Source organism: Lepisosteus platostomus, chromosome 2 (assembly GCF_059453375.1).
Source record: "Lepisosteus platostomus isolate fLepPlt1 chromosome 2, fLepPlt1.hap1, whole genome shotgun sequence".
NCBI lineage: Eukaryota > Metazoa > Chordata > Actinopteri > Semionotiformes > Lepisosteidae > Lepisosteus > Lepisosteus platostomus.
This window is the reverse complement of record NC_142612.1, coordinates 29005431-29025606: the sequence shown is the minus strand read 5'-3', so window position 1 is coordinate 29025606 and position 20176 is coordinate 29005431. Positions and strand designations below refer to the sequence as shown.

The window sequence follows — 20176 nt, the reverse complement described above, 5'->3', positions numbered from 1 at the left end:
GCTGATTACAATCACAATTAAGGAAATTTATCAATATAATCAGTGATTCCCAGAGAAGTTATAAATAGCTTGCAAATATTTAGAAATATCAGTCATAGTGAATTTTTAGGAACGAATGTTTTATAGCATTTCAATAACTGCAAATATTAGAATAATAACAAAAGGATGTTCAAAAGCTGTTGATATTCATTTTAAAGTTGCTGATGCTTCAATTATCAGAAACTGTGACGTGTTTTCAGTGATACTCCGACAATCCTCTGGGAAACTGATAAAATTTCCTAGTACACAGTGCACAACAAAAGGCAAATTACCTAATATTAAACAACTGATCTGCTTGGAATTTTAGTCTGGTGATTTATATGTTTTTGCTACAGTAAGATTCTGCCTGCAGAAAATGAAGGAACAATCAAAGGAAAAGAACAAAATAAAATAATTGTAATTACAATCATGACAAGAAAAATAACAATAAACACTTGGGTGCTGTCATTATAGCAAAAAAGTTACAGAAGACACTGTGATAAGTAAACTGTTCAGAAGCTGAACCTGACCATTCAAAAAATATTCTCTTACAGGTGCATTAAAAAGCAAATTGCTTTTAAATGTTCATCGAAAGTACATACATTTAATTTTTTTCAACAAAAGAAACTTTTTGGGATAGAGCAACATTCACCATTTCTTTTAAAACAACTGTAAGAGATGTTTCTCTTTCCCATTTTCAAGTGATATCAGAAAAAGAAGGGAGGAACCTACCAATGCTGGTAGCAGGAGTCATGCACAACACTGACCCTGTATATCATGCAGTGAGAAGTGAATAAAGGTTAATAAGGGAGAAAAAAGGTTAGCTGAAGTTTGTTTAAAGCATGCCTTACATTTGATAAATGTTTCAATTGTTTCCATTTGGCTCATTTGTAGTCTTTCTTATGCATCTAGAAAGAACGTTTTTCTCCATGGGGTTAAGCAAGACTTAGGCCCAGCCAATTCAGAAATGAAGAGGATCACCTCAGGAAATACTACAAATGACCAGAAATTAACAAAGAGATACAAAAATGCCAAATAAACTTCACCCCAGATTTACTGTGACTGTAAGAGCAGAAACATGCAACATTTCCACATGCCCACTTGTAAATACTTCTAGAGATACTGGAATCAAATTAGTAACAGCATTAAGGTAAAGCTTCTAGCAGAATTATAGGCAGAGGGGAAACATGTTGTATACTTATGTTACTGGGAATTAGATTACATGATGGGCATGAAGCTATAACAGTAAAAGGAAGTTCTTCACTGAACAAACACTAGATTCAAATCAGTACAGAAAACTAAGCAGGCCAGGGGCATAAACTGTGAATGACCCCCATTTAATCACTTTAAATATTCACTTTGGTGTTATTTTAACCTAGAGGACAAAGAAGAGAAAGTAACATGCCACTTGATGTGGAATACATTTTATGCAGAAGGGACATAAACAAAGTGTGTACATATGGTATGACAGCATAAATTTCTAATAACACTTAATGACGATAGCTGCTAATGCATTATTTACCAAGCCAGTACTGTAAATTACCTTTTGTAGATACATAATCTGAAGCTTACAGAGCTTACAAGCATTTTACAAGGATACAACCCAAATTTACATATCTGTCCATTAAGTTGGCTTTTTTTGTCATCAGCCATGTATTACAAAGGTTTACAATGCACATACTGTATAGGAATCAAACTGTTCTGATCACCAAATTTCCTTCTTATACATTACAGCTTGCAGGAGAATATTGGATAATAATATTACATACAATGGAGGTCAAAGTTTAAAACTGTTAGCATCTTGCCATAATATTGTAGGCTACATCATATGAATTAATAAAATAACAATGTATAAATGTTTCAAAGCTACTTTATATCTTGTATTGCAAGATGTTTGCTTCTAAGGATTTTTTTCCCATCATTTCTTCTTGCTGCATAAAAACCCACGATTACTTCCATGCATGGCTGTCAAACCACATGGAATGCAAACAGCCTTCAGACAAAAAGAGAAACACATGAGATCCTTATTTCACTTTGTTGCAATACGCTATCTCCTACTTTATTACTCTGCTCTTGGCAAAAAGAAAATAATTTGCACCCTCATGCTTCTGAAAACATCTTTAACAACAACAACAAAAACAGATTTTTAAAAATGAAATTTGACAGAAGTTGTTCATCTTAAGGGGTTTCAATTAATTGAAATAACAACCAAGCGTACCTGTGGGAATGAATGCTGTAGGCTGCTGTAACTGTGCATTGGCAAGAGCCTGTTGGTAGTGCAAAACACTGGGGTTAAAGACTGTGCTGGTACCATTGCTTTTTTCAAGTGCTGGTCTCTTTGGTAGGGGCTGCAGGACTCCAGGTGGGAAAGCCTGTTAAATCAGAATGTAACATTAACAGAACAATGTAATACAATTACTGTAACAATCAGTCAAGTCTGACATTTGCAAAATAATTTTGTTTTTATTGAAACTTTACAAAATTACAAAAAAAATCACAATGGTATAGTAATTTTATTTGCACAACAATAGAATATTCGATTCTTAACAAATTACTTAGTTATAATTAACTGAAACCTAAATCACATTCATTCTAAAATCTTGCTCTCTGAAGTGCAGTATTATGATTATTTTTTTTTTAACATAAAGCAACACAGAGAATTCTTCTGGCATCTGAGAGTTATGCTGAAGTTAATTACTCTAGTTTATAATAACTGATGGTAGATGATTCCATACACAAATACTGGATGAGACTTATTGCTTTAAAAAAAAGCCAAATTAAATTCTGTGAGTTGCTACAGTACATTTAAAAAGCTACATGCAAAGCAAAAGGTGAAAGGTCAAAGTACCAGATCTACAGTTGCCTCGAGGGGTCGCTTCATTGCTTTGGCAGTCGACTGAGTCTTTAAATAGCAGGCAGCGAGCACATGATGGCAGTGGGCCAATGGGATTCAAGCGTATTAACATACAGGTAAACAGCAAGCAGAGGTGCATCATGGGGACAGCATTGCATTGTGGATAGGTGAGAAGGAAAAAAAAAACAAAATAATCTGAATGCAGTATACCACATACAAAACAATAGGCATGCACATAAACAAAAAAAATTGTTTCAAGGAAACATATTGCTACGTTCTGAATTAGTACGGAAGCAAAAAGCATCTAAGATACCTTTGTTAAAAGCGTAAGAAATTTCAAAGATATATAATTCACAGTACTGTAATTAATAAATTAAGTTTTTCTTAAACTGTTACTTAATCATGTATGCCTTTGTACTAGTTATCAATACCAGATACACTCATAATGCAACTGATTTACATTATATTTTATCATATTGTTTGTCAGAATACGAGGACTCAAATATGTGGACTGTTATAATTTATACACAAATTGAAGGACATCTTTATTCATCATAAAACTACATAGTGGTCCCTAAATATTATGTAGAAGATGTGACCTGCAATGAAAATTAGAAAGTGAAATCCTGTGGAAAAACTACTGTCATGTTTCAACCTTTAACCTTTTGAATAACAATGGATGCACCATCTGTTGACAGGAGACTACTTGGTTTCCATCGACTGAACGGAATTGATTACTGGGCTTCTAACAAACAATAATAATTGGACCATAATTAGGATTTAAACTACTTTATTGTTCAAATATTGGTTTTTAAGTTTTATTAGTTAACAATGTACTCTTATGTTATGTCATGCCATAAGTAATGAGACAAATAGAGCAGAGGTCATGTTGCTTCTTTAACACACTTCTGATTACGGGGCAAACATTGATGTCACTATGAGTTAAGAAGTAAGGTCAAGATCAGCATCCACTGCATATAAAACAATGGAGGTTCCAGCTGAATGTCCTCAGCTCATAGAATCTTAACAGGTACTTTTCATCTATTGTTTTCAGGAGGGTCAATTTTAGATATTTGTAAGCCAGACTGCTCTGCAAGTGAATCATCATGGCTGAAAGGGCAAAAGAAAAGGTATTCGGCCCAGTCATTCATCAGTTACACTGGAAATGTATACACATTCCTTAGAAGAAATGCTGAATTAAAAACTATTGACATCTTCCCAAAGTTATGATACAAACCATGTTTTAATTTAGTTTGTTTAAATTCTGTCATGTAAAATGTAGGCTAACTTTCATTAGATGGACATTTTAAGCATATTTCATATATCTGAGATTCAGACTTCACATTTTATAGTTCCCTGCAATTTGAAGGACAACAAGTATTTCTGAATAATTGCTTAACTGACTGAGATAGTGCTTCATCGCTGAAAATTGTGATCAACAAGTACTAAATCCTGCCTTTGCTTAACCAAACACGTATTTCTCATAAGAATGTGGAGCTCTGTTTTTCTTGCTTGTACAGTGTAATATTTTCATTCTTGTTCCTATACTGATCTTGTATTTTATTGATAAATAAAAGTATCTTAAAATGAAAACTGTCAAAAAAATACAGCCCTGAATTTTGAAAGAAGCTTACAAGTACATTAAATCATAACTTTTCTAGTTTCATCAGATTCCTTGACCTTTATTATCCAAAACACTGCTTTATTCAGAAACATGTACTGTATGTGCCCATGACCTGTATCTCTGCTGCCTGCTTCCTAGCATGATCATTTAAGAGAGTATCTGTATAGCTTTATAGAGTTCTCTCCTTTTAACATCATGCTTTAATGATATGCAAAACAAAGACAAAATAATAGTGACAACACATGGAATAAAAAATGAATAGAGGGTAATTTTTGTCACCTGTAGGTACATCTTGTTAAAGGCAAACTGCAAATTATATACCTTGTGCAGTTTTGAAAGAAAGACACAATGTCAAAGATAACCCTCCACTTTTAAAACACAGAAATGGCCATGCAAAAGGACTTCTTGCTTACACAAATGGAAATACAATGATGAAACAGGAGAGAGATGTGAGTAATAATTCTGAGCTAATAAAAATGGAGAGTTCAAATTATAAAGCATTATTGCTTCAAAAAGCTTATTATGCTAAGCTAATCAAGCTTGGGAACTGAGTGCACCTCAGGCAAGCCAGGATAATATAAAACACTGAAGACAGACAGAAGAGCAGACAACATACACACTACAAATAACAAAGCAATACAACAAAAGCTGCAAAAAAAACAAAACGAGAAGCAGCAGTGCAACAATGCAGAGGACAGTAGTCTTAGTCACATCTCACAGAATACAGAGTTCTGGAAATAGTGTTCAAAACTGTTTGAAACACATGTCTTGTTAAAGTAAAAACACAAAGATTTTTCCTGCAATGTATTGCAAACCATAACAGTTTTTAAGTGTAGATCTAAACAAAGTGTAAATCCCACCAAATAGGTCTGAGGGTTTTGGTTTACTTCAATTTGGGTTTCCCTCTGGCTCTTACTGAAAATAATTTACAGTAGCTGTGTAGAGATGTTTGTGAGTAAGAAATAATATAAAATCTGGTGCATCTTTATATTAAATTCAAGACTGTGGCCTAAAAATGTGTAAAAAAGACTTTTACTTTCAAGTATATTGCAAAAGTCCCTTGTTATCTCTGTACATTTCTTTACACAATACACACAAGGGACAGGCATCAGGGATGGTCCAATTCTGGTCCTGGAGGGTCAGTACTGTATGGCACTTTTTAACAAAATAAATCAGCTCATTATTGGCTTAACTGAAATAATTGAACAGCTTCTCCCAGCTCTGCATGTTCTAACTGCTGTTAGAAAGTGTGTAGAGAAGCTGGGCTCCAGGACCAGGACTGGGTGGACATTCTTGCATTAGATCAATCTGGACTGGATATTGGCTCTAGTCTCCAGTGTTCCAATTACACATTGTTGTGTTAAGCAACAACCACACTATTAGTGCTATGAGGCAGCCCAGTCAGGAATGGGATAATGCACCCAACAACTACTTATGTTTTTTTAATGCTAAATGTTTTGTAACGAAAAATCTTGCCACCGAACATGTGCCACCGATACTTGAAAGGCAATAAGTGCAGCAAAACAGGTGAAAAAGAAGCAAAAATGCAGCACGCAAGTGGTCGAAGATACCAGTTGCAATACGGAGCGTTGCACAGAGAGAACAGAACACACACCTTGTTTGAAAGTCTCTTCTATATTAAAACAATGATCAGCTGTGGTGCTAATGAACAGAAATCAGGCACACCGTACCAGGATCATGGAATTTAGGAGAAAAACACCAAATGATGAAGACTGAAATCTTAAACAAGCCATTACAAAAGTGGCTAGAAATACAATCAGCTCCAATGGGTTACTTAAGGTGGAGATACAAACCAAACACCCTTTTTAATTTTTAAGTTTCCCAAATAATTACTCACTAGACTTTATTAAGAAATATTTCTTGTAAAGCTGGGCTAACCAGCTAAAATTTAACAATTGCTCATAGCTTTGCTTTTATCTGGACTTGGATGTACATGTAGATGAACTACCAGTATAATGCATTTTCAGGAATTAAGAAAATAATGTTTTCCTTATTTACAGTGTGTTTATAAAAACAGAATATTACTCTTAAGTAAACTTGGGCACCAAAACAAATTATATACATAATTCAGGATGAAAAATATTCTAAATAAATAAGTTGTTACCATGAGAAACTAAAATATACCATTATCCATTTATTACTTTATATATTTTTAAATTGAATATCTATGAATGAGCTTGAACCACCTGAATTCTTTTAAAGTGCAGTGAACTGTTGAAATATAACATTTTATATTAAACCACCCCGCCAAAAAATAATTTGGAGGGAACTTCCCTTTAAAATTAATAAAAGGGGCATTAATGCTGTGTAAGTAAAAAACAGTGCTCCACATTGCTCTCCTTAGAGTATCTACAAAAACTGTTTAAAATAATACAACACCAACAAAACAACAACATTCTTTGTTGGATGACTGAACTTCTACTGAACAGGTCTACTGTATGTACATGTAAATTTAAAAACACTTGTAATATTTTTGTAAGCAGGGTGATGTTTAAAGTTTGTCAGTTTGTCCAAACAATCAGTAATTTTGGTTATAACTCCATAGAAAAATCAAGCAAAAGTGGATCATTTATTGCTTTGTTCAAGTGGTCTAGTCTTTTTAAAAACAGTAAACCCTCTATTTATTGGATTTAACAGACAAAATCTGCTAAGGGGGAATTTTATCTGTAAAATTAGAAACAGCAGATTTTCCTTGCAATAACATATTGCTTACGATGGGTGTTGTTTGTGTCTTGCGTGTGTTACAGAACAAAAAATGATCATTTAAAAATAAACTAAAATGATAACAATAATTACAATATGTAAATAAATCTCTGTAAAATACAAACGTAAAAAAGGGTAAAAATACTGTAAATACTATGCAAGTTTAAAATTCAGGAATTATATATTCAGGAAACGATGCACTATAGGGGTAGGTCTATTGCTTATGATGTTTGTGTTTGATATGCTTTAGTGAATTTTACAGTTTATTAAACACATTGTAAGTACATTTTATTTACAAAACATGAAATAAAAGGGCTTTTACTGTATATGAACCATTTTCACTGACTTTGTTGATTGCAACTGTCCAAAAAATAAGTTGTCAAATCCAGAAAGTTTATGTCAATTTTTTCATAAAATAGTGTGTTTTGGGGCTAAAAGAAACCACTTCCCCCCATTAGTCTGTCAAACCGAGGGTTTACTGTATTGGAATTCAGACTCCATCCGCCTCTACCCGAAAGAATTATTGCAGCAGAACACTCTGCTTTATTATCCTGTTTTTGGTAAGACTTTATATGAATGTTGCAGCATAATGGCTTCATAATCCCTTCATAACTGCTACACAACAGGTTATAATCAATTCTATAATGCTTTATAGAAACATGTGCAAATGACATGATGTGCATAAGAGGTAATGACATCTACTGTAGCATCGCATCAAGTACCAAGAGCTACAAATGATGATAAAATCAATGTCATGATCTCTTATGCACAAGTTGTGTCATTGTCATATTTCCCTGTAGAGTATTATGCTTGTGATTAGAATGTCTAGTGTAGCAGTTATAAAGGGATTATGCAGCAACATTCAAACAAAGCATTACTCTGTTTTTTAAATCTGATATAGTCTGAGGCACAGGCTGAGCCATATTCTAGACAACTGTGCACCACTCTTCCATTTATCACTCCAGTACTGCTATATGGCCCGTGAGCCACGCGACCCTGCCTTGCTAATGTCCTTGCGGATGTGCTGGGGCTTACCATGGCTGCCGCTGCTGCTTGTGCTGCCACTGCAGCCTGGTTGGCTTGGTGCTGCGCAGCTTTGATTTTGGCCTGTAGGTGTGCAGGAGGGTGGAAGTATTTGCACTTCTCTCTTGAGCAGCGGCTCTTGATGTAATCCATGCACACCGTTACGGTATTGTCACTGGTGTCAATCATGGCGCTGTCGCTGGGGTGAGCGAAGCGACAGTCGGTCTCCCCTCTCGCACAGTTTCCACGCTGAAACTCCCGGCAGACCTAGACATACACCATAAGCACAGAACAAACACAAACGAGCACAAGCAGACACACAAATACAAAAACATAATCAGGTAGGTAATAATAAATCAGCGTAAAAATAAGCAGTCACTTTCCCAGGAGATCAAATATTAAAAAATACCATAAATGTTCTGACACAATATAGAACATTAAATGTTTATTAAATGTGTGCAGAAAAATGAATTAACAGATCAGTAAGCTTCTGTCCATTATAACTGGATGATAGTCATTGTAATCTCGCTTTTCCTTTTCTACTTTCTACTCTCTCAGTCCTCTAAAAACTCATCCTCTCCAAGTGGCTCCGCCTTTCTTCTGCTCCAAGATCTACTTTATAATTTATAATTTATAAGCCTGGCATAATTCCAGTCCTCAAGAAACCTACAGTACTATCGAGATATCCCTGGAATTATAAATGTTTCTCTATATCTCTTGATCAAGCCTTTATTAAACAGCTGAGCATTTACATCACATTGACCACTGCTGACCACTCCTTGCTTGACCATTTTCAGTCTGATTTCCATCCAGTTTACTCTCCAGAAAGATTCTGTACTTTCACTCTATGTTCTGCATGTCTCTCCACTATTTTATATCCCCTTTGCCTCTCAGCAGCTTTTGACACTGTTGACCACACCATCCTCTTATCCACTCTCTTGTATTGGTATTTCAGGCACTGTTCTTGGTTGGCTCCTTCCAGACATTGCCATGTGTGTCTCTTTTTCCATCTCATCCTCATTAAACAGGTGTTCCACATGGATAAGTACAAGGACCCTTTTTTTTGTCTCTAAATATTCAGTCTCCTATTTCTTACCATAGCCACTTTTATGCCTGAGGTGCTGAGAGTTTTCTTTATTTCCCATTTTATAACTGATAGGTCTTTGCAGATATCTAACTTGCCTATCAGTCACCTTCTCCTGAATGTCTTAACGTCACCTACAGATGCAGCCATTCAAAATGGGTGAGGTATTTCGCGGCATACCGCGACACGCCCACCGGGGTATCACGCGGTTCACGTGTGTCACGTGACTAACTATCCGGCGTCGCCTTGTAAAACCGCCAGGGGGAGCTTAACCTCTCATGTACAGCATTTGAGCCTTTAATTTTGAACTGTGTATTACAGCATGTTAATCATCAGTCATTAAAATGTTGGTATATTTTATGAAAGCAAGATTGCTCAGTTGGACAAAAGTACACAACCTAACTTTATCAGAAATATTTATGCATCAAAGCCTTTACTGAAGATATTACTAATTGTATTAATAATGGATGACTTTGGACAAGCTGTATACTCAAAGTATAATTTCTTTAGCACATTTGTACAAGCACTTGGAATCTGTCCAAGCCATACTTTGTCAGGCATTTCGTTTTACTTCAACGGGCATAAAAACTTCCTTGCTTTTAACAGGGCGTTTCATAATTTCTAACTACGAAAATGATTTAAAATGCGACACCTATCATGAAAAGAAAAAAATACACACCAGTATTCCATTTCTCCCTAAACATTGTAAGCTTCGAAGTCTTTAACTAACGTGATACCGGAGTCAACAAGCATACTTTTAGAATTTGATTTAAAGGGAATATAATATGGAATCGTTAACAAGATGTTAACAGTGAAAAAGGTATTTAGAAATGAGTTATTTCAAGATGAAAAAGAAAACATACACGAAACATGGTTTCATTACGACCAGAATCGGTCTTGAGATATTTTTAACTTGATTTACAGTATTTGAGAGGTATGTCTTAACACCGATACTACAGTGCTTAAGTACTGCTCACGTATATGTTTCTAGGTTTATATTATGCATTTCATACGGTCAAATTACTTTTGAGCAACTAATAAGAAGCGCGAAACGGTATGCGTTTTAGTTTCGTTTTGTGCTGGAACCCGTGGATTGATTAGAGATATCAAGTACATACAAGTCATTTTTTAAATGTTGTAGTTCGTCTTGAAAAAATGTTACGAGTACATCATCTATCAACAATTACACAGGTTCTGTTTCCATATTGCGGATTTTGGTTAGGTACAGTATTATCAAATCCAGTGGCGCTGTGTGTTACTTTACTGATTCCCAATCTGTGATTGAAACCTGTAAAACCGGTTTAATTCGTCACAGCCAGCACTCTTCAGGTGTGAGGGTCTTCTGCTCAGAATGAAACGCTAAAATGTTTGTGTATATTCTAATGGTAGTGGGGGCAGGGTGTGTGGGAACAGGTTTGTTCTTCACACCTGAAACATTTTCTCTGAAAGGATTTTCTTAGCAGTTTAACCGATCTTGTTACAGCATGTTACAGTTTACTATTATTAACCATATTAATTTTAAGTGCTTAATGTAAAATCTTGTAAAAATATATTTTCATTGTTCAAATATACATTAAGTCTGACTATCATATAATAAGTTAAATACAAAACTAAAGAAAAAATAGGGTTAAATATAATTCAAAATATTTTGCTAACAATGTTAACTGTTTATGAATAATAAAATGTATTAACTAAGGAGTAGGATGGCACAGTTGTTAGCATGTTTTTTGTTTTGTTTCTTTTTCATAAATACAACAGTAGTACCTGATGTCTCAGCGCCTTTCAAAATTAAATTATGCATGCAAACCTGTGAACTAGAAAGATAACTAAGATATCCATCCATTTATAATGGTGGCAAAGTGGTTAGCATTGCTATCTTGGAGCACTGGGGTCCTAGATTCAATTCCTGCCATCCTGTGTGTGTGGGGTTTGCATGTTCTCTCTGGGTTACATGGTTTTTCTCCGTATGTGTGATATGACTCCCTCTCACACTCCAAAACATACTGGTAAGTTAATTGGTTTATGGGAAAACTGGCCCTGGTGTGTGTGTGTTTGTGTCTGTCTGTCCTGTGATGGACTGGCGCTATGTCCAGGGTGTATTCTGCCTTGTGTCCGTTGCTTACTGGGATAGGCTCCAAATCCTCAGTACTGGATAAAGAGATTAGAAATAGATGGACTATACACAGTGTTAGAAACCCACTATGAAATGGCAGCATCTCACTGAGAATAAAATATTTTATAGTGCTGGCCTTTCCACCTCTCTTGCACATCAGTATCCATACCTAGTTATTTAAACAAATTACCTCTAATTATAAACATCTTAATATGCTGGCTCTGTGGATCCGCATCAGCTATGTTTGCCCATTCCTTCAATTCATGTGCATCCAACACAAAGTTCAATACTAGTAACTGCACAAAATCTAAAATACAATCCTCATTTCAGTATCTATGTAAACATATAGTCTGTTAACTTCATCATCTTCATCAAAAGTATGCCTAACCCCATTAGGAAGTGTTCTTGTTATCAGTGTATTCCTTAGCTTTCCCAAAATTATCTTTTTCTTACCAACATCTCTAGTCTTTTATCCTGCAATAACTCAGCCAACACTTAAATCCCCAAAAGCTGCTTGTGTTCATTTCTTTAAATCACAAATATCATGTGTAAATACTGGCCATTTAATACTCTGCATTGTGGGATAATAGTTTATTTTAAAGGGAACTAGAGAAACTAAGAACTAGAGAAATTAAGAAAGGCTTTTTTTTCCTAGAATTAATAAATGCACATCCTGTTCACTGGGGAAATTAAATCCACACTGAGCAATCTTCAATATGTTCAGAATATGACAGCGAGAATCCTATCAGGGATGCATTACACCTGTTTTCAAGTCCTTGCACTGGTTACCTATCAGGTTTCGAGTCAACTTCAAATTCCTCATCCTCATTCTGTACCTACAGTATATGGCTTATTATCCGTCTACTCCCCCACCTTTGTCTGTCTGACTCTGGTCTTCTAGCTGTCCTCAAGAACATCTACATTCTGTGGGTGACAGGGTCTTCTCCAGCTGCACCCCAGAGCTCTCAATTTGTATTCCCAGTGATATCAGTCACGTACCCTGAGTGCATTTAAATCTAACCTCAGAACCTTTCTTTTCAGAAGACTTAGTGTCTGTATCTGCTTCATTTTCTAATTTTGGTCGCACCTCTAACTGCTTGTCTTTCTTATATGTATTTACTTTGTAATCTGTGGTCCTTTTATCTGTTTTTACATCTACCATATTGCTTTAAGATGCCACCTTTAATGGTAATATATAAAATAAAGTTTTTTATTATTGTTATAGGGAAACATGATCAGATTTTCCCTGGTTCAGAAAAAAAGATCTAAAGTATACTAGTTTGTCACTCTTCTCATTCCCTTTGCTAAATGACTTTTCATACTAATCTGATCAATCTAACTGCCAGTTTTCTGTGCTTTCTCTATCCTGCTAGATTTGCAATTATTCTGAAAATTTTCATCTTGAAATAACTCATTTCTAAATACCCTTTTCACTGTTAACATCTTGCAGCAACCCTGTGACAAAATATACACTTAGCTCAACCTGACAGTTCATCCTGCTACCAACATTAAATAAAACAAATCTTAAGATTTCTATATTTATGTCTTTATTTAGTGGTTTCATTAGTGACAAACGCTAAACTTTCTTGGAAAAATGTCTTTTATGTGTTGCGGAAAAAACTGACTTGCTTTAACAAAATATGTTTACAAGTCCTTTCACCTGGCAGTTTACCTAAATGCCCAACTATCTGAGAAGCCCTCCATGAAACCATAGTTGCTATTAATTCATTTAGGGCTCACTGACAGAATTGCTGTTTTTTATGCATGCTAATTTCTGATTCCTCACTCTGTTTCATGTTTATAGATAAGACTATTGATCGCGAAGGGAAATTGATGTACATGTTTACATGTTCTTTTGTAACATAGACCTTTTTGTGATTTTTTTGTATATCTAAGCAAGTGTTCCTGCATCCCTCTTCTGCACTATAGGCATGGCTTTTATTCTGTTTGCTCCATTTCTAAAACGTTTTGCTCATGTGCATTTTTGTATTTTTTTACACCTCTAGCACTTTAACGTCCTGAATTTTCATTTGCCTTAATTTGTAGAATGAATTTGAGTTTTAGCCTTAAAAATCTTAAGTTTTCACTATCTTTTGTTTCTTGTCCTACAACTGTTATTATTGATCACCATGACTTCATTCAGCCTTTCCTGAACGTCTATGACAGGCAGAGAGAGTGCTGTTTCTGGTGCGATCTTTTGCAGCTGACATTTCACTGTTTTAAACGAACAAGAAATTAGATTGCTCATAAATCACTTATTCTATATAAATACAGCGTAATTGCCCTCCGAAAATCCTCTTTTTCTTGTTCGTTTTAGAGACCTTGATCGAAACTGATTTTAGATGTCAGAAAGGATTTATTTTCTCTGTATTTCCTACATTGCTTTGTCAAGATTTTAACTTTATTTTTAGGCTCAGATTTCAACTATAAATCATACACTAATTAATAGCAGTAAATACTGATGTTTTGCTCCCTCTTACCACAAAAATATATATGTTTTGTAGCTGGGATGAACTTTATTTCGTACGCGTAGCTACTGCGATTTGGACACGAAGCGGTTAAAGATGGCGGCAAATCAGGCACCCAGAGGGGGGGGGGGGGGGCGTCTTCTCGCCTCCATAACTAAAATGCCAAATAGGAGTGGCTTAAACGACATACACAGTCGTGTAACTGACAGTTTGAGGTAGCCTATCGTGTAAATTTCGCTTTGTTGCTGATAGGTTAAGCTTTCGAAACTCTGCCCCAAAGTCATGTGACTGATTTTTCGCCCTGTTTCGTTGGTTAAACGCAATGATCACAAGCACCACCATGGTTACTGGGATGTGTAGTTTTTAATTCCGTTTGAATTATAACTGTACGTACTGTCTTCATATTTGGCCAGGGCTTTAAACAGAAGGCGCGCCAAAAAATTTCGGTGCCGTCGTCTCCGCTTTAAAGGTACCCCCGTGCTGGAAGAATTTGACCTCGGAACGTTTGCCCAGCGTACTTAAACTTAATATGGTCAGTAACGGTAAACAGTAACATGGTAAGAAGGAGCACGTACAAACGTTTTCGAAATAACCACATGTAAGACTCTGATCCTAAAAATGTTTAGGGAGAAAGTGGAATACTGGTGTGTATTTTTTCTTTAAACTACCAATACCAGCCATATACAGTCTGTAACGTAGGGATTTCTATATGTCTTTATTTAGTGTTTACATTAGCGACAAAGGCTAAACTTTTAGCTTCAGTAACGTGTACATATCTCCCCTTTTTATAAAACGACTTGGTTGAAAACTGTTCCCGAGCCACTGTTGTTTCATCAGTGAAAAGTACATCATGAAATGCCTCTCCCTGTTCAATCCACTGGAAAAAAGAAAAGGAGCATAAAGCTTCTGATGGTCATAAACGATATTCATTTAGGAGCAGCATCAGAGGTATGTTTTTAACTGCACTGCATTGGAGAGAATACCATAGTGTGTTTTTTTTTTTACTCCCTGGCGGAAACTGGCTTCCAGAAAAATCAGTATGGCTCAGAGATTAAATAAAACTTCACAGACATTAACGAAGAGCATAACGCGTGTACTGTATACACTGCAAGTACAACCCAACTCTCTGCAGGAGTGCTGGCTGTGACGAATTGAACCGGTTTCACGGGTATTTTCAAAGTAGGAGGCGAGATTTCCAGCGAAAGACACCCCCCCCCCCCCTCAAAAACCCAGTAAATACAGTACTTACTAGTTAAAGGCTAGGCTCCCGACTACGGCGAAAGGAACCCTTCTTTCATTAGAAGACAATGAACATATTTTAGCCCTGAATGAATTAATAGCAAACATAGTTTACATAAAAGACATTTTTCCAAGAAAGTTTAGCCTTTGTCACTAATGAAACCACTAAATAAAGACATAAATAGAAAAATCTTAAGATTTTTAAAATACATGACTTTGCTAAAATTTATTTGAAAATAAAAACAATTACAACCGCCAGGGGAGAGAGAGAACAGGGGAGGGATGTAGGTTTTGCATAAGGGGCGGGGCTATGGAAAGTAGGTATGTTTGGGAATGTGTAGTTACATGTTCTGGCTGTTTGTGAATTATCGTTGTTGAGTATGGAGTGTTGAGGTATTGATTTTGTGTAATGCTTTATGTTGAAAATTGAGGTGGATTTTGTTTATGATAAACAGGATAAACTGGGATGGGAGGAAGGTTTGGTTTTGCATAAGGGGCGGGATTATGATAATTGGAGGACTTGCGAGTGTAAAATGGTTTGATTATTTGATTTTGTATTGTGGTTGTTATCTATGTTTTTGGTTGGTATTATGTTTATATGGTTGTTTTTGTTGGTTGGTTGTTATTATGGTTATTAATAATACGATCTATAGTTGAAATCTGAGCCTAAATAAAAAGAAAAAGCAAGTGATTAGGTTTATGAGCAATCTAATTACTTATTCGTTTAAAAAGCTATATAAAATAAAGTTTATTACTAATTTGCTGGACAGAGCGGTGAACATTATTATGCATAAGACAAAGATAACGATCCTGATCAGTTTAGAAATCTGTGTACGCTGTAAGGTTTTTATTTCTTAAACTTTTAAAATACACGTTTAGAATTGAAAGAAATCCTCTTCCTGGTATAGCAAACCAGCACGTCTTTTTTCTCCAATCAGAGGGGTGTCAGATGGTGTCAGCCAATCACCATTCTGCGTTGGGTAGCAACGGGTGACTGTTCTCAGGCGGAAGATGTAAACAGCTTAATGTTCGTGTTAAATATTTTTTTTTAATTAAAATTCATTCTATACAGCAATCGCATATTTGGGTACCGTTTCATAAAACTTTCATGCTTAAAATGTTTAGGGAGAAATGGAAGACTGGTGTGTATTTTTTCTTTAAACTACCAAGACCAGCCATACACAGTACAGTTTACATACATACAGTAATGTTTTAAATTAATATCGTTTATGACCTTCAGATGCGTTATGCTCCTCTTCTTTTTATGCTCAGCTACTAAAATTTCCCTTTAGTGGTAAAATCCATATAAATATTCAAAACTAAGCGGATTAAAATGTGCACAGTAAAGACATTAAATGATTAAATCTTTGCACTACCAACCAATGCACCACGAGTGCCCCTGTCGGTCATTTTGGCCAGCCAATCACTTGCCCTGCGGTATGCTCCGGTGCCCCGCGGTGGCTTGTGGGTAGGTTACCGTACCGCGGGTTTTTACCGCGCATTTTGAATGGCTGCATCTGTAAAAATAAATAATTTTGACCTAATCTATACCCTTCTCCTGTTCTCTGACCTCTCAAAATCTATTTGACTTGACTTTATCACCTTCTCCTCCACTGCCAGGAATCTTTGATCCCTGCCTTTCCTACACTAAGCAGAAGGTTTTCCAGACATGCTCACCATATGTTCTCTTGAACAAGATCTTTTTCTGCCTTTTCTTCACACCCCATCTATCTCTGCCAGTATACAGTTTAGGATCCTGGAACCTATCCTACTGTACATCTGTTCATTTTTACACCCCCTACAGTCCTGTCCACTCTACTTCTGCTGGTCATTTTGTTGTTAATTCACCTTACGATCCTGTCCCTTGTGCTGTGCCTTTCCTTGTCTTGTATCCCTGTAGTGGACCCGGATACCTAGATAGATCAGGTGCACTTTCGCTGACCACCTTCTAAGCCCTCCTCAAGACTGTTCTTTTAGACCCTATATTTATATATTGCTGTAATTTCTATCATTTATGTTATATTAAGTAATTGCATCATGTTGATGTGTTATGCTAACTGAATGCTTTTGCTTTACACCACTAAGTTATGTTTGTGCAAAGTTGATATTTTACAGGTCTGTTAGATCAGAAGCTTCTGCATTTTAAAAGTAAGGATTTAACATTAAAATAAAATTAAAATTAAGTAGTATTGAAAACAATTTCAGACAAATTCCAATTTAAAGCACAAATCAGTAGCTCATAATCCTTTATGCTGAAAATTATGTGATTATAAAATAAAATGTACATCTTAAACAAGTGTAAGCCAATTTATGCAGCCATTCAGGCATTTTGTGAAGTCTAGATGTATTCATTGAATGAAAGCAAAGTGAGCCACATAAGTTGCATATAATCTTAATGGGTTTGTTAATCATAATTTGTTTTCCCTCACATCTTAATTTAAATAAAATATTTAATTATCAAGTGAATTAGACATATTCAGAATAATAATGCAGTAAATACAAAACATAAATGTAAAGCAGGATCAAACCTTTCTTGACTAATTTTATATAGTACAACCTTCAGGTCCCTTATTTTTATGCTTACAAATGCCTTAGATTTACATGTTTCTGACGCCATGAGATCTACAAAAACAGACTTCTACTATTTGCCTACCAAGGTAAATTAGAGATCATACAAACCATTTTCATATATAATATTAGCTAGTTAAAGTCTTTCACAGAGGGTGTATTTGAGCAATCAGTATAAAAAGAACTTGTTCAAAGACACGTCAGCTTTATCTGCACTGTGTGCTTCAGGACACAACTCTCTTCGGAAAAGTTTAATTTACTCAAAACAGGCAAAACTTAGCATGAAATGCATGTGCTTATTTTGTTTACCCTGTGCACCAAAGTACACAGATCTCTTCCAAGCTTCAGTCTGGGTACACAATCAAACTGAAAATAGCTTTCTTTTCTTTTACTCTTCAATATATGTTAGGCACGTATTTGCATAAAGGTACCACTTATTGCCGTCGGCATGTGTTTGCAAGTTTATTTTCCATATTTCCCAGGCTGTTCAGTTACCTCTAGCTTGTCTGTCCTCAGTAGTTTCTGAGTGGAGGCAGAGCCTTGCACTGTGACAGGTGGGCTTCCTGGAACAATGACCGGTGTACTGGGCAGCATTTCTGTAGGAACTAAGCCCACGCCTGGTGTCACAGGGGTGAGATAAGGAGCGTAGCTAATACCAGGGTTTGTTCCTAAACCTTGGGTTACGGGAAATGTGGGCTGTGGACAAGAGGGAGAATGTTGATGTCATTAAAACATGTTTCAAGGAAAAAAATTTCAGGCCATAATTCATAACTTACATTCTGTAATGCATTTTTTAATCTTAAGAATATGCCTGAATTTACCAATATATTTGTCAACAAAAGTATAAATATAATTGATATTACATGACTGTAACAAAGGCAACACACAGTCCGTCCTATCATAATGAATTCACTAATTTAATTTGTAAGGAAAAAGCATGCAAACTAATATATTGGTGGTCCACCGCCCACCACACACCCACACAGACGAAAGCTGGATAATAGAAGAAGCCACTTCTAGAAATGCAATCACACTGTAGCAACAGTACTTTTAATAGACTTGTTAAAGAGTTCAGAAAATACCTACAGCAGCAATTGCGGCAGTCGGAAGAATTTAGTGACAGTTGGTTTGCCACTAGAGGCCACCACAACAATAAAAAAAGACTGGTTTTGGTTTATTTTTGCCTGCACTGTGCACACTAATAGTAAATGGCGTAATGTTTTGACAATATATGCATTTTCACAAGAGGTTAAACACAGGGTGTGGTGTACATAAGGGTCAGATTTTGTCACTAGGGTATAGCAAACCAGAAGGTTTGACAGGGGTCAGATGGATATGTTTAGCAAGTGTTTCATTTTGGTTGTTTTATTTAATTTAAAATAAAGCAAGGGACTTTACTGAACTTTAGGATTTATACTGGATGCCTATGAAGGTCCCTAGACTCCCTCTAACATACAGGGATCTATACACAATAAAAGTATGCATAATACTATAATACTAACACAATATAATATTAAATACTTTTAATTACCCCTCAGCATCCACAGATGATTGAATACAAAGAAATCATTTTAGAAAAATTGCATTCTGGGGGGCAATTTTAAATGATTTCTAAATGTCAGCTTGTGCCTGTTATTTCAGAGGCTGTACATATTTGTACTTCCTGTCAGAACCAAACCATGTTACAGAATGAGGCCTTCATATAATGGCCTGTTAAAAAGAAAAAAAACAACAACTCTTTACTGCAGTCCATCTATTGATGTACAAATTAGTACTCTGTTGTTGTCGAAAAGTACGGTTTTTAAACAGCTCTGTAATCAGACTGGTCCTTTCATGAACAGCAAGAGACTTAGAATCTCTGAAATGATAGGCACGTGTTTATATTTAGAAATCATTTAAAATCAACAGAACCTCGCTGGTTTGACTGCAGCAAAGAACGTGAGAGCACAGTGCTGACTCCCTCCTCATAGCCTGCCTATACGACAATAATTGTCATACTTCAGGGACATGGTGATGCAGAAGCAGAGTAAATAAGGCTGGTGATGTCATTCTGAGGATCTGAAGCAAAGCTGCCGCTGGAATAAATGAAAGATTGGTGAGGACTGCCTGTAGTGGGGTCTGGGGAGTGATGGGGACCTGTTAAATGTGTTGCAATGTTTCCTATGTATCTTGTTATTCTTCTGATGTTTCTTGTTGAAATCCAAATGAATCTCAAATAAATACATCTCAAGAAATCTAAAATTAAAATTGCTTTGCAGATTTCAATTTTTGTTGGACAAAAATCAATTTGTATGAAATCACTGGGGGATTCTGATAAGTAATACATTTTATTAAATAAAGTATTCTTAAGTAAACTGGAAAATTAACTGCAATTTAATAAAGTAACTACATACAGTAAATGAGTTCAGGGCATTAATAATAAGAAAAAATGTTTAATGCTTGATAATTCATGCGAGATATT

General features: G+C 35.7%; 1 protein-coding gene across 16 annotated transcripts in view; it reads right to left on the bottom strand.

The window, feature by feature from the left end:
* The window catches only part of mbnl2 (muscleblind-like splicing regulator 2), a 91338-nt gene that overhangs the window by 12658 nt on the left and 58504 nt on the right, over positions 1-20176 (bottom strand). For 7 of the 16 annotated variants that reach the window (XM_088603889.1, XM_088603899.1, XM_088603925.1 and 4 more), the window contains 5 exons: positions 18211-18411; positions 8256-8510; positions 2867-2920; positions 2237-2390; positions 751-786 (listed from right to left, as the gene is read on the bottom strand). In XM_088603889.1, coding sequence (XP_088460015.1) covers positions 751-786; positions 2237-2390; positions 2867-2920; positions 8256-8510; positions 18211-18411 — 700 coding nt within the window. Of the gene's footprint in view, positions 1-750; positions 787-1426; positions 2012-2236; positions 2391-2866; positions 2921-8255; positions 8511-18210; positions 18412-20176 lie in introns of those variants that run through there. The other 9 variants (XM_088603946.1, XM_088603989.1, XM_088603936.1 and 6 more) reach the window with 4 other exon arrangements.